This window comes from Myotis lucifugus, unplaced genomic scaffold (genome assembly GCF_000147115.1).
Source record: "Myotis lucifugus unplaced genomic scaffold, Myoluc2.0 scaffold_3, whole genome shotgun sequence".
Classification (NCBI taxonomy): Eukaryota; Metazoa; Chordata; class Mammalia; order Chiroptera; family Vespertilionidae; genus Myotis; species Myotis lucifugus.
The window spans coordinates 21,283,981-21,298,344 of record NW_005871051.1 but is presented as its reverse complement, the minus strand read 5'-3'; the positions used below and the strand labels follow the sequence as shown (position 1 = coordinate 21,298,344).

At 42.3% G+C, this 14,364-nt stretch overlaps 1 protein-coding gene across 1 annotated transcript in view; it reads left to right on the top strand.

Moving 5' to 3' along the window:
* FARSB (phenylalanyl-tRNA synthetase beta subunit) overlaps nt 1-8,516 on the top strand; it is a 51,162-nt gene extending 42,646 nt beyond the window's left edge. The window contains exon 17 of the mRNA XM_006082575.3: nt 8,242-8,516. Coding sequence (XP_006082637.1) covers nt 8,242-8,393 — 152 coding nt within the window. The 3' untranslated portion in view covers nt 8,394-8,516. The remainder of the gene's footprint in view (nt 1-8,241) is intronic.
* Nucleotides 8,517-14,364: the final 5,848 nt, after the last annotated feature.

Genomic DNA, 14,364 nt, shown 5'->3' with positions numbered 1-14,364 from the left:
GTCAGGTAGGGTTCGGCTGTGGAGGACCACAAGCCATTATAATCTGAGAGGCTTTTTTATACTTTCCATTGTCACCCCTGTTGAGAATGTATACTGTAACTGAATGCATTTTTTGGAGTTATTGAATTTATAGGTCCTAGGGGAGAAAAAAAGAGAGATAAAGATACTTTTAGTTACCATCTTGTACTCCTTTTTTTCCTGTTTCCAAATTGGACCTTGGCTTCCACTATTCTGTAGAAAAGACCCAAATACAAAGGGATGCAAAAGAAGTTCATTTTTAGCTTGTTTCATAGGACCCAGATTCTGAAAGTTTAGTTTTTATCTTACAAGTGAAAGGTGGGTGTACCTTCCTTATGTACTAGCAGGTGTACACATGGGTCACACTTTGGCAGCACCCTGGTTTTGGACTTGGTATGTTGCAGCGTGTTGGTTATGAACCACTGTCCTGTGAATTCCTCGCGCATGATGTGTTCTGGTAACCTAATATCAGCCCTCTAAGTGGCCAATCCAGCTTAATCCAGAAGGATTAAAGGGATGGATAGGTGGATAGAAAACTAGATAAACATGCTGAGTGAATCTCTAGGTGGGCTGATAAATGTGGTGGACTCAGCAGGGCTCACAGCCACTCATAATGAAGGCCTTATTTCCTGGAGCATTTACTCTGACTTTGACCCGAGAGAGAAACAAACTTGTCTTTTTCAGCCATTGATATTTGGGGTTTTCTTTCTCAGAGATGAAACTTTCTCAGAGATGCAAATGGAAGAATTTGGGGAAGTATTTTGGAATGGGTAATCATTCACTAGAGCAGTGGTTCTCAACCTTGGCTGCACATTAGAATTACCTGGGAATCTTTAAAATCCTGATTTCTGGGTCCCATCCTCCGGAAATTCTGTTTCTTTGTTACTAATGTTGTGGCCCCACCCCATAACAAAGAAACAGAATTTCCGGAGGATGAGGCTCAGAAATCAGGATTTTAAAAAGATTCCCAGGTGATGTGCAGCCAAGATTCCTAATGTGCAGCCAAGGTTGAGAACCACTGCGCTAGAGTATACTCAAGGTGGCTGTTAGGTGTGCCCTTCAGAAAATTGCCATTGGATAAAAGTGACAGACAGGGGTTCAGGAAGAACCGGGTTCCAATCTCAGCTCTGGTGGTGTGTGGCTGTGTGGTTTTCTTAACCTCCTTGGTCTCTGTTTTCTCATGTCTAAAATAAAGGAACGGACAAGATCACCTCCAAGGTCATTTTCAGTTTTAAGATTTTTTAGTTTAAGTGCTTCAGAAGTAGTGTCCGCTGTAGGTACTAACACATCAGCTCTTTTTCTTCACTTTCTTTTTCTTAAGTTTTGTTTATTTATTTAATTTGAAACCAGAAGAAGTTTACAAACATAAAATGGACAGTTTGACCAACCTTTTGCAAACATTCTCCTGTAGGCCTTCCATGCCTCCGGGCCACATACAAAGAGGTGCCTATCAGTGGCTATCCTCACCTTCAGTCAGCCTGTGCCTTGCCTTGGGCAAGTCCCCTCATCTCCTTGTGCTTCCCTTTTCCCATCTGTGACATGCCTGTCCTTGGGGGTTTGGCCAGGACTGGGACTGAGTCACTGCCTTGACTGTAGATGAAGGAATAGGTAGAAAGCAGGTTGTTTTAACAATCTTCATTCTTTTCTTTTTCCTCTACTTGCCCTACTTGTCAGCTGAAATCTAATCCTGAACTAGAGCGTATCTGTCATAATCAATGTTTGAAGTTATGTTTACTCTAACTTGGCCAAAGGTTTCGAATGAGTTAACTAATTGGGAAATTATAGATACAATCTCCTTTACTCATTATTTCCATTCTTCCTTAATTAGCCCTAAAATATTCCCATTATTGTTATTTTTTTCACTCTAATTGTGGGTAAAATAGTAAATTGCTCATATTTGGTTTGAGAAAGAAGCAATTTATTGATCCAGGAAGGCAGGATGTTCCATACCTTTTATTTTCAAAATTATTATTCTAAATCTGTCCTGTGAATGCATGGTTAAGAAATGTGAAAATCTGTGGGGGAATGATGTCATTATTTTGGAATAGGAGTTTTCAAAAACAAACCCATTGGTAGATAGGGTACTTTTAACCTAGAGGTAAAAATCCTTTGGTTTTATACAAGTTAATTTGAGACTGATTAAAGTTGCCATTAGATGGATCACATTTAAATTCTTCTAATATTCCTGACCTCCTTCAGGTTTTGAAATACGAATATGTGTAGAGTATGTGTTAGATGAGAGACACATAATTAAGATTAGACTTTAAAATCGATCTTAAGAAGTGTTAAAAAGCGATAGCCATGGAAATAAGCTATGAATTTTTTTTATACAAAATAAAACTGGGGAATTTTGGAGTTACGGTTTTAAATATTTAGTCATAAGGCAGTTGTGGTGATCTATATTAAAAAGGTTCTTTGTTGAAGATGTTTTTCCATTAGTTGGAAGACGAGGTAGCCTGGGCTTTGCTGATGACTTTTTAAGAAGAAAGCCGCAGGACCCAGCCCTATGTGCAGTGCCGGCTTCCCAGGCTGCCTTGATGGAGCGTTGCTGAGCACAGGCTCCTCTCCAGGGCCCCGCGGTGGGGTTAAGTAGGCACCCGTGCTCTCGCGTCAGTTTCCTTTGCTTTAAGAGGTTAATGATGTCTGCAGGTGTGTTGGGATTAGCACTGTAAAGTTGTGTAAGGGGTTTTTTCTTTCTTTTGATCTTCAGAAGGGGATGAAAGATAGCCATTAAACTCAAGGGATTAGGTCCCCTTTCTTTAAGGATTTTAGGTGCCATAAATATTTCACTTCAGATGCAAGGTGAAGAATTGTATACATCTGGGGGGAAATGGGTGTTTTATATTACCAGTTAGAAATTATTCAGTCTCCACTTACATGTTAAATGATCTTTGCAGAGACATTTTCTTCCAACCTAGAGTGTACTAAGATCTGAAAAAATGTGTGTGCTTATATCTTGGTAGTTATGCTAGTTTTTCCTCCACATACTTTTAAACCCTTTTATTTTTTTATAAGTTAGCATCTTACCCACATGCCTTTTCACCCTTTGGGTTCCCCCTCATTGTATATAATTCATTGGTGTACTCAAGAAACTCTTTAAAAAAGAATACACGGTTGGTGCAGTGTGCCTTCAGTTCTTTTTAAAGCCTTATATTTTGTCTTTTTCTTTAAATGAACATTATTTAGAAAAGGAAAGTGAGGTTAAAGTGTTGGCAGCAGCATTAGTTATGGTTATTACATTCTCAGAAAACTGCAGGGGAACCAGGAGAAAGTCCTAGGTAGGAAATTGTGGCTTCAGCCCCAACTGTTCTGCCACTCTCTCTGTCAGTTTCTTTCCAGAATGGAACCATGGGAAATTTTGTGTGTGTGTGTGTCCTTTGTGTGATTTCCGAGGATGGGTTGTTGGAACATGGAATTGCACTATTTTATAGATATCTAATTGTATTAGAATTAGGGTTGGGGGCGGAAAGGGTAGGGTTTGGGTAGGTGCCAGACCTAGAGTCAGCCTGTTAAAGGATTACTCCTTCCTACCACTCCATCCTATCCTATATAATAAAAGCCTAATATGCAAATCAACCAAACAGAGGAACGAGCGGTCATTATGATGTGCACTGACCACCAGGGGGCAGACGCTCAACACAGGAGCTGCCCCCTGATGGTCAGTGCACTCCCACAGGGGGAGTGTCACTCAGCCAGAAGCTGGGCTCATGCTGGTGAGTGCAGTGGCGGTGGTGGGAGCCTCTCCTGCTTCCGAGGCAGCACTAAGGAGCAGCGAGCCAAGTGGTAAGGAGCAGTGAGCAGGTGGGCAGTAAGGAGCGAGGGGTCCCGGACTGCGAGAGGGTGCAGGTCGGGCTGAGGGACACCCCCCCCCCACCCCCGAGTGCACCAATTTCATGCACTGGGCCTGTAGTATTATATATGGTCAGTCATTTAGAACAGAGGTAAAATACATCCAGTTGGCCCAATGGCTTAACTAAATCTATATAATCCTGTATTTTGTATTTTGTCCCTGAATTTGGGGACCTATATGGTTGTTGGTGCTAAAGTTCGTGATTGTAGTTTCTATTATTTGCTATAACATATGTGACATATAAACATTCCTTTTCAAGTGTGCTCTGCCCTCTTTATTATATTCTTGTTTTATTATAGAAAATTTGGTTGACAAAGCACCAGGTTGCAGATAGTTACAGTATTCTACACATTAGTGATGTGCAGAAAGGGAAAAGTAAAATTGTATTAGTAGATAAGTTTTAGAGATGGGCTGAATAAAGTACCAAATGAATTAGTTGAATATAACTCATGGCAGGGGGTTAAAATTAAGGAATTAGAGTCTCTTGCTTGATAACACCCTTGACCTTTCAGACTAGGGTCTGCTCAGTTACCATTTTAAGTTTCTGCTTCCGATGCTTCATATAGTGGTAGGAATGAGTCTCTGTGGAAAGCTTATCCAAACTTGGGTCCTAGAATATTACTCTAGAAGAAAGAGGCAAAATGAAACTGTGGAAGGTGCTTGGCAGCGAGCAAGAGAGGGGGCTCACAAACTCTTTGAAGGTCAATTAGCCAGAAAATGTGCTAAAGACGGGATGCTGTGCTGGATTACCGGCCCAAGAATTACCCCCAAGGTCCTCAAAGTGGTCCTGCTGCTTGAGCACAGAGAGACAATTATAGACCTTGAGGAGGTGCGACAAAAGCTTTAATTAAGGGACTTACTTACACCCCACTAAGTTTTGGAAATTAAATTCTTGTTTGTGCTTAACTGATGTTTCTTTTGTCTGGGCTTCCCATGTATTTCAACAGAAACACAGTTTTCCCCAAACCTGTTTCATGCTGGAAACTTTTCCTGGGATGTGTACTAGCAAAGCTGAGTTTAATCTGTGAGGAACTAGAGGCTGTTTGCTGGGGAGCATTTGGGCTCAGGTTGAAATGGTATTTGTGCATCTTGGTACCCCAGTATCCCAGGGACTCTATTTGGGCTTAAACACATGTAAAATAGAAAACAAATGTACTTTGTAGAATTTGAATTTTAGAATTCCCATTCCCAGGGGCAACATGATTTTCCTTGAATTGGCAACTTGCTGTCTCTAGACACAACATTTGTTTGTTCATGAGATAAAGGTAGCCCTTGGCCATTATCCACATTTAGATTCCATTCAGATGTGACTTCTCTTACTTTTTTTTTTTTTTTTTTTTTAAATATTTTATTGATTTTTTACAGAGAGGAAGGGAGAGAGATAGAGAGTTAGAAACATCGATGAGAGAGAAACATCCATCAGCTGCCTCCTGCACATCTCCCACTGGGGATGTGCCTGCAACCCAGGTACATGCCCTTGACCGGAATCGAACCTGAGACCCTTCGGTCCGCAGGCCGACGCTCTATCCACTGAGCCAAACCGGTTTCGGCAGATGTGACTTCTCTTACTTCTGGAAAGACTCCGATTTAAGTTGCTAGAGCAGGTGATCGCATCGATGTGCCTGCATCTGAGCTCAACCACCTACCTGCCTGCTGAACTGGGGCCTAATCCCTGTCTTACAGGGTGTATTCCCTTTGTTGGTTAGTGAAGCAGTTCTCTTGTCTGCCCTTCTTTGAAGCACTTCACTTCTTCCTGCAAAGTTTGGTTTGAATCATAAAGGTTTTTAAAAAGCACTAAGAAATGCTGGTGTTTTGGTAATTTTAAATTTTCTTTCTGTATTTCTGGTTCACATACAACATCAGTTAAGTGCTACATTTTTGGGGTCTCTCTGTACCCCTAACAAACTTGAAGGTGCTTTTGTGGGAATTTCAGTCTTGCCTAACTGAACAGAGGAATCACAAAGAAAATCATAAGAAGTGTTCCTATCCAATCTGACCTTGTTAGAAATGAAAAATGGCAAGAAAAGTTTAAATTGTCATTACAGGTTAATGTCTAGTGTTCTATAAAGTGGAGTTTCTACAGAAATCCCATTATTGGGCTCCATTTTCCCATGTAGGTGGGAAGGAGAGGATTAGCATTGGGCAAGAGGGCCCTTGGTGTCCACTCCATTTGAAGTGGCTCCTCTGTGGTGAAGGCGGCTGGCCCTGGCAGTCTGGGATGCTGCAGTGACTCAGTGGGCCCGGGGCTGGGCTGAGAGTTTGATGTTTGTCATTTAGAATATCCTCATAGTTGGATATGTTTCAAATAATGCATAATATGAATTTCAGTTTTCTTTTCTTCGTAAAGAGGAAAATTAGTGGTACGAATACAGTATTTTTGTTTAACTGAATACCTAACTGGTTAATGAACTAAAGCAAAGTTTCTCATGCTTGCTAACTAAAGAAGAATATAACTGAACTTTGCTAAAAAGTGCTGACTCAAAAAGTTGTTTTATGAAGTAAAAATTCTAAGTTCTTTTCTCTTAGGCTTTATTTTGCTAACACTGTCAGAACTAGCACATCTGGCTTAGATTCTGAAATAGCCTGGTTTTATGCTTTAGTTAAAATGAATCCAATCACATTGGAATTTGAAGATAGATAAAAGGGAGGATTTGGGTACAGTGAGGATTCTTAAACATTGCAGCGTTCTCTGGGAAGGTCTTGAACATTTCCTTTCTGAATGGCCTTTAGGAATAGGCTGCTGTCCTTTTCAGCTAGCATAGGTCATGCAGACACAGTTCTGTACACAGGGTGCCGGGTGGTGGAGTAAACGCTTCTCAGCAGCCCTTCCCGTGACTCTTGGTTATACTACTTACCATCAGTAACTTTATCCAAACTGCACTTATTTATCGACTTTTTTTTTTTTATTTGGAGGGGGAATGGTATTGTCTTTTCAGTTAGACCTTCATTTTGATAGAAATAAAATATGCCATCTTTATCAGGATTAGCTACTCATGTCTTACTGAGGCTCTGCATTACCAATCCACTTTGGTTTCTGCCCCTCTCCCACGTGTGGGTTAGTAGCCAAATAATTATGACCTTCAGATGCAGCTCACTGGAATTCTTGCTTTAATAGACAGTGAAGCAGAATTGTTTAGTTTGGGGGGTAATATGAAAAACAGACCACCTTATATTTCAACCAGGTTGCTTTGGGATTATTTAAGGATGATAATCAAATTTTTTTCAGGCAGATAAACAAACATCCTTCTGTGCTGATGGGGAAATATGTGTCACCGTCCTGTGTTTTTGTGGTACAGCTGGTACTGACCTGACAGTAGCTCCTCCCTCCCCCCATTTCTGAATTTCTTCATTATGTTGACCTTGGAGCCATGAGTGGAGACTCAGCAGTTTACTCTTTCATAAATAATGCACTCAGTCTGGAGTGGCAGCTGGAGGCTTGTGGCCCAGCTCTGCTGGGTATTTATAGTTTATGCCAGTAAACGTTTCGGTCGGATCAGCCGGGAGCTGTGGGCCCGCTCCTTTTTCAAGGTGGTGGTGAGAGAAATGAGTCGGCATTTTTAACTTCAGTGGGTGGAATGTTGATAAACTTCTCTGGCACTGGTCATTCAGGGAACGTGAAGTTGGCCTGTATGCTTGCTTGCTTGTTTTTAGCTGTTTAAACCTCAAGAACTATTGCTAGTTTGGTAAGACATAGCTGTGCACTGGCACCCAAGTGAAGGGAGAATTTTCTGTCTGCCTTGGAAAAAATCAGGGTCAACCCAGACTCGTTTTACAGCAGAGGGTGGTTTTACAGTCGATGCTCCAGACTGCCTGGAAAGCTCCTTTTCTGACGGGAATATGGGTCGAGTTGTGGGAGCGAGGTCCTTGTCTGCCGGTGATGTACAGCTTGTGTTTCTCTGTAGAAGAGAGTGTTGTTTTGAGTAGTAAATAAATTCAATGCAGACTTTTTATCCAGCAAGAATTACTTTGGAAGAACCCGTTTCAAAACAGGTTTTCCCATGCAAGGTTGTCAGTTTTACATTTCATTTTTTCCCTTTGTCCTTTTAGGGCCAGTTCTGTGTCAGGGCACAGTTCCCCTACCCCTTCACCTGACTGTGGCCCTTCAGCCTCCCTGTCTTCACCCTCCTGCCTGGACCCCGTGATAAAAAACACAGGGCCCTGGCTTTTCTGTGTGCCCCAGCCTTTTCCTCAGGAGAGTCCCGTGGTGTAACATCAAATACTTCTTTTCCAGACTAGAAAGTGTAACAAGCACTCTCATTTCATAGCCAGTGGTTTAAAGAATAATCGTTATTTTTAGTGAGCTTTTAGTGTTAAATGTTTATTGACATGTTTGCCGGGAGAAACATTGATTTTCCTCTCTCTGTGTCTTGCAGGCCCTGCTTTCTTTCCTGGACGATGTGCTGAGGTCTTTGCCAGGGGTCAGAGCGTTGGCAAGCTGGGTGTCCTTCATCCTGATGTTATCACCAAATTTGAGCTGAACATGCCCTGCTCCGCCCTGGAAATCAACATTGAGCCCTTTCTGTGAAGATGGTCCCTGTGGTGTGGTTCTCTCCCTGAGTGTCCCTTTCTCCTCCCCTGGTGTCCTTTAGTCGTCCCCACCAGGAAGGTTGAATAAAGCGGAAAGCACTGTCTACTCTGTGGGTAGATACCACCCATTCTCCGCATCAGGCCACTCGTGCAAACACCAACGTGGTGTTTGGGTGAAGCTTCACTGTTTGGTAAAAGCCCGGTGATGCCAGAGGAATGCTCGAGCAGAGGATGGGATCCGTTCTGGGAAACCAAAGGCGTTCCTCAGACGTGAGAGCGAGGCTCCATGGGCAGTGACTGCTGCTGCGGAGCAAGGCCCGTTCTCCCCAGCGATGGGACAGGATGGTTGATTAGAACGCACCTTGAATGAGTGCGATGTAGCAGAGGGTGTTCAGTTTTCATTTTCTACATTTGACTTGTGTTCTTCCTTGGGGAACAATAGCAGCATTTTTAGAAAACCTATAGAAGCAGTGACGACGGTCTAGTAGTAGAACCTCTGAAGTCACTTTAAAGTGAAACACAAATCTACAACACATATATATTCAAAATATGTGAGCGTACATAGGTATTTTTACTCTGATACTCAAGAGTTAGAGGACATGCAAAAAGATCTGTCTGCTGGCAGAGTTAAAAAGGACATGTTGATATTGTTGCACTGTGAACATTAGGAAACAGTGAAAACCATTATTGCCCTGGGCCATACATTTTACTATAATTACTATTCTAAAGTCAGGGTTTTAAATACTTAATTGAGCTACTAGTTTCTGTCTTATTTTATAGGGAGGCATTAGATCTCTGAAGTTAAGCTTCTGCCAGTTTGCCTTACCTCCCATTGCAGGATACTTTAAGAATCCTGCAGTAGGTACCCTCTATTGAAAAAAAGCTGGGGCTAATGTTGGAGAAAGGTGCTCAATTACTGTTGATATGAAACACAATAAGATGTAAAACTTGAAAGTCAGGTAGAAATAGCCAAGAAAGATAGACTAGAATTATGTTTATGGCATTTTTGCTGAGGCTATTTCTAAGAAAAAACATAATCAATTACTACCTCGAGTGAGGACAGCAATGTCCAACTTAGCAAGACTTGTGAACACAGACTTCCACCTATTCCTTCCAGTTCTATTTGCAGATCCTTACAACATTTTAAAAATGAGATATGCTCATAAAAAATAATGCTTGTCAGCAGGTTTGTATCCAGCATACATAAAGATTTCTTACAACTTAATAAACGACAACTCAATTTTTAAAAAATGGACAAAAGATTTGAAAAGACATTTCCCCCAAGAAGATAAAAGGAATAAACACACGAAAAGATGCTCATCAGGCAAATGCAAATAAAAAATCACAATACAAATTAAAATGACTAAAATTGGAAAAACTGATTGTACCAAGTGTTGGTGAGACTGGAGCTTGCATGCATTGCTGGTGGGAATGGAAAATGACATAGCCATTTTGGAAAGTAGTTTGGCAATTTCATAAAACACGAAACCTATACTCATCTAGCCATTCTACTCCCTGGTTTACCCGTGTGGCCATACAAAGATTTTCATGCACTGCTCACACAGTGCTATTCATTGTAGCCACAACCCAAATATTCATCAGCAGGTGAATGGATAAACAAATTACAAATTATAGTATATCTGGATATAGTATATAAAATACTTCTCAGCAAAAAAAAAAAGATTAAACTGATACTTAAAATAACATGAATTTCAAAGCATTGTGCTAAGTGAAAGAAGGCAGACACCAAAGACTACATGTGGTTCCACTTGTATGAAGTTCTATAAAGTTAAGGGAAGATGGGTTGGCAGGAGCTCATGACAGGGGATTGCAAAGGGTTAAGAGGAAACTTGGGTGATAGAAATATTCTATACCTTAATTCAGGTGGCCATTAAGATGTAGGTTATGTACCTCAGTAAAGCTGGGAGAAAAGTTAATGCATCTTGTATTTTAATAATTTTGTGCAACACCAGCAGATGCATGCCCAGGGTAAAAGGGCATGAATTTTAGAGTTGGCAGGGCTGCTCAAGATGACATTCTCCCCTAATTTCAGGTTCACTGTGGTGAAATCATGGTTCGTGGGTCATTGGATAGCCATTGTCTAAGTGGGTGGAGCCATTTGTTCTGTTAGCAGCCAGCCACCTGGGTATTTTTTGATGGTCAGAAACTACCTGTAATAAAAAACCCACTGATACCTAATTGTATATCCCAGCATGAAAGGGGAAAGACCAATGCCATCCATCATGTGGATGTTTCTGCCCTCTGAAGCAGGAAACAGTAGGAAGAAAAACAGTATTGGTCACTCAAGAAGAAGAGCCTTCAGGTTAGAGTCAAGGCTCCCCAGCCAGATCATCTTACACTCCTCCCGTCCGGGTGAGGTCTGACCGGAGCCAGAGCAGTCTGTGGGCACTGCTGAGGGGCCTTTGTTGGAGGAGACGCACGCCTTCTTAGGAGGAAAATGTAACTGATGCTTTCTCTCACTTACAGGTAACTTCTACTACAACCTGACATCCCTGCATGACTCTTTATAAAGTTTTTTTCTCGATGTGATCTTAATTCAACATTTTAATATTTTTAGTTTTTTAGTCACAGGAGGTAGTTAGAATAGGAATTCTCCCTGATTTATAGAACAATCGGCTGTTGGAGTGATTCATGGTGTGCCCAGAAGTTACATGGTTAACAAGTAGGACTGAGCTATTAAAAGTAACTTGGAATTCACTGATCATTCAGTTTTACTTATTAACATTACTTATCCAAAATGTTGAGATATTTTTAGGCTTTTTTTAAAATATAAAAAATACTGGAAAACAAAATGTTAAAAATCTTAATGCCACTACTTTAAAAAATTGAACAAAGTAAGGCCTTCTGAAGCTAATGTACCCTTCCTCCCCAATGCCCTCAAGTAAGTTACCACTGCTGACAATTTAGCTTGTATTTCTGACATTTCCCCTTGTTCGGACAGTCAGCCACACACATGCTCAGAGTGTGTGGGTCAAGCTCTACTTACTGGTTTGCAACAAGTTTTGCTTTCTATTTTACATACTGTATCTCCTGATACTACATTTAATATATCCCATTTTTCCAGCTCAATACCTTCAGAGCTACCTCATTCTTTGAAAGAAGGCAATATTCTGTGTTACAGATGCCCATCATTTGTTCAGCTGTTGATGGACATTATTGTTTCCAACTCTGCAGTTACAAACAGTACTCCAATGGACTTCGATATAGCTCCCCCTAAATAGCACTGGCTTAGGGACCCCCCCCCCCCCCACACACACACACACAAAAATAGACCTAAAGCTGCAAGACTATAAACATTCACATTTGCTGTCTGGTGGTCACATTCACAGATGCATGGGGTTACTTAGATAGTTCTTAGATGTGACTTTGGTGCTTGAGCAGCACATTATCCCAGGAGGTTCGATTCCTAGATGTGCTGGGGATGGCAGGTGACTACTCTTACCTTTAAAACTGCTGCTTGGCCCTCAGCAATCATGGCTCCTCGGGTTGGTACAGGCACTGCTCACAATCTCACTTCTCAATCTTTGCTTGTTTCCTAGAAACATCACTAACCCCAATGCTTGGGTATTAATTGGCTCTTTTGTCCATTTTATAAAAAACAGACTGGTGGCCTTAAAAGGACACAACTGCCTTCAGCAAAATATGCCCTCTAAGTGACAAGCTTTTGACACACCAGATCTCTTCCAAGTTATGACTTATTATGTTAATAAGGAATTAGAATAACTTTATATTACTGGGGGGGCGGGGGGAGAAGCTGCCATACATAATAAAATCAAAGCCATAGCTCACTGCTGTGACAGTCTGTGAGCGGCCCCGAGGCCCCAGACCGAAGTTGGGTTGGCAAGGGCAGTGCTGGCCACGAGCCACAGGGAGGGCAAAGCAGACCCACAATGATGCCAGTCTCCACGGCTGCCGGTGTAGTTTCAGGTATCTGCCTCTCCTTGGGCTTTCCGGGAAACAGAAAGGATGACTGTAAATACCGAGGTGAGACTGGGGGTTGAACAAATACCTCCAGCAAAGGATTTAATTGAATTATGTCTTGTTAAAGCCCTGTATGTTTACTTTTATGACCAATGAATGCTGTGTGACCAACGCTCAAGGCCTACACTCGTTTCTCATTCCTCATCCATAAGGTTTGGCCTTGATTATTTCTATTGAAGGAAATCAGAAACATGATGTGATCCTGCATTAGAAACACTGAAAAGTTCCCCCAGTGTCAGGAGGCACATGCAAGAGAGAATCACTGTAGCATTCAAATGACATATGAAGCAAATCCATCCTTTAGGACAGAAAAGGTATGTGCCTGTTTGGTACTAAACCTGGTAGCAAAAGAAGTTTTCTACCTTCCACAAGTCACAACTTTTGGTCGTGAGGCATGAAAATATGCCTGTCCCCCAATAAGCAAGCCCCTGTTTAGAGCCAGCAAGAAACCAGTTGGGCAGAACATTTAAACAAGGAGCACTTGGGGTTATCTTGAAGCGGACGAAGCCAGATGACCCAGATAGAATGGTGCCCCATAAGCAAGTGGTGCTGTAGGGAGGAGAGATGGTGTAGGTGAGCTAACAGAAAACAATGGGTGCGACACCTGTCCCTGGGAGGCCTTGGCCTGGGGCACAATGAACAATCAAGGATCAGCTAGATCTAACTTCCTCTTTGATGGTCAAGGTACTTGGGCATCTAGCTGATCCATGCACCTTATTCTGAAGGAAACTTTTCCTACTTTGCATACCCCACCTAGAAATCCAGATGAAATACATAAAGGAATGCTTTTCAAAACATTGGACATCAGCAATGAAGGTCAGTTATGGGGCGCGGCTACAGTGCTTTGGACAGGTTCAAGCCTTGGACTGATGAGAGGGCAGAGTCCTCTCGTGGCCACATGCAAGTCCCAGCTGGAGGGCAGGGCCCTCCCAGCACAAATATAGCCAACAGCTATAGCTGTAAGCTTGAACCTGTGGTCCGAACACGTGGCCCTACGTGCCTTGTGCTAGAGTTCAGGTGCATGTAGTTGAGTAGGGTTGAATCTCACGAGAATGCTGTAAACAACTTGATCACGCCCCTACTTTGCCTCGTGGCATCTTTTATAAAATAAAGACACGGCTTGTGGGCGCTGGCGCTGTCTCCTCATCAGGGAGCAGCGTGCCACCAAGACCCAGCTTTCATTCTCTTGTCTGTCTTTTCTCAATCCTTTCACCCCTACCCGCCCCGCCCCCCCAGGATCACCCTTGGCTGTGCTGGCGCGGCACAGTCAGTGATCCCTGAGAAAACAAGGTGAGCCCTGTGACTGCCCAGCTTGCTGCCTGGACAGCTTCCTGGCTGGGTGCAGGGGTGGGCAGAGTGGAGGTCTCCAGGACTTGAGGAAATGGGGCTGGGAAGCCACAGAGGCCTCATTGAGCTCAAAGTCGTACTGATCACATGTATGTGAAGGTGCTACCCTGTTACAGAGACCACTTACAACTATCCACAAAGAACTAAGGGAACACTCCCTGGAGCTCCACCCAGGCCAGAGATAAGCACCCTCAGAAATCAGGAGGTCCTGGAGAGAGTCCTCAGAAGGATTTTGCCTCAGTGCTGGGAAAACCAACTTTAGACTGAACGTTACTCTGGTTCTTCCTAATAAAGCTTACAAACAAGACCCAGAAGAATCAAACTAGTTCTAAGTAATGAACTGTAGCTCAGAACAACCTTACGAATATTTATAGTGATACAAAGATATCCAGCACCCAGCTATATATAATTCACAGTATTCGTTATCCAATAAAAAATTACTAGGCAAGCTCTGGCCAGGTAGCTCGGTTAGAGTGTTATTCCGAAACGCCAAGATTACAGGTTCAATCCCCGGTCAGGGCACATACAAGAATCAACCAATGAATGTATAAATAAGTGGAACAACATATTGGCGTTTCTCTCAAATTAATAAATAAAAATATCTAGGCAAGCAAAGAATT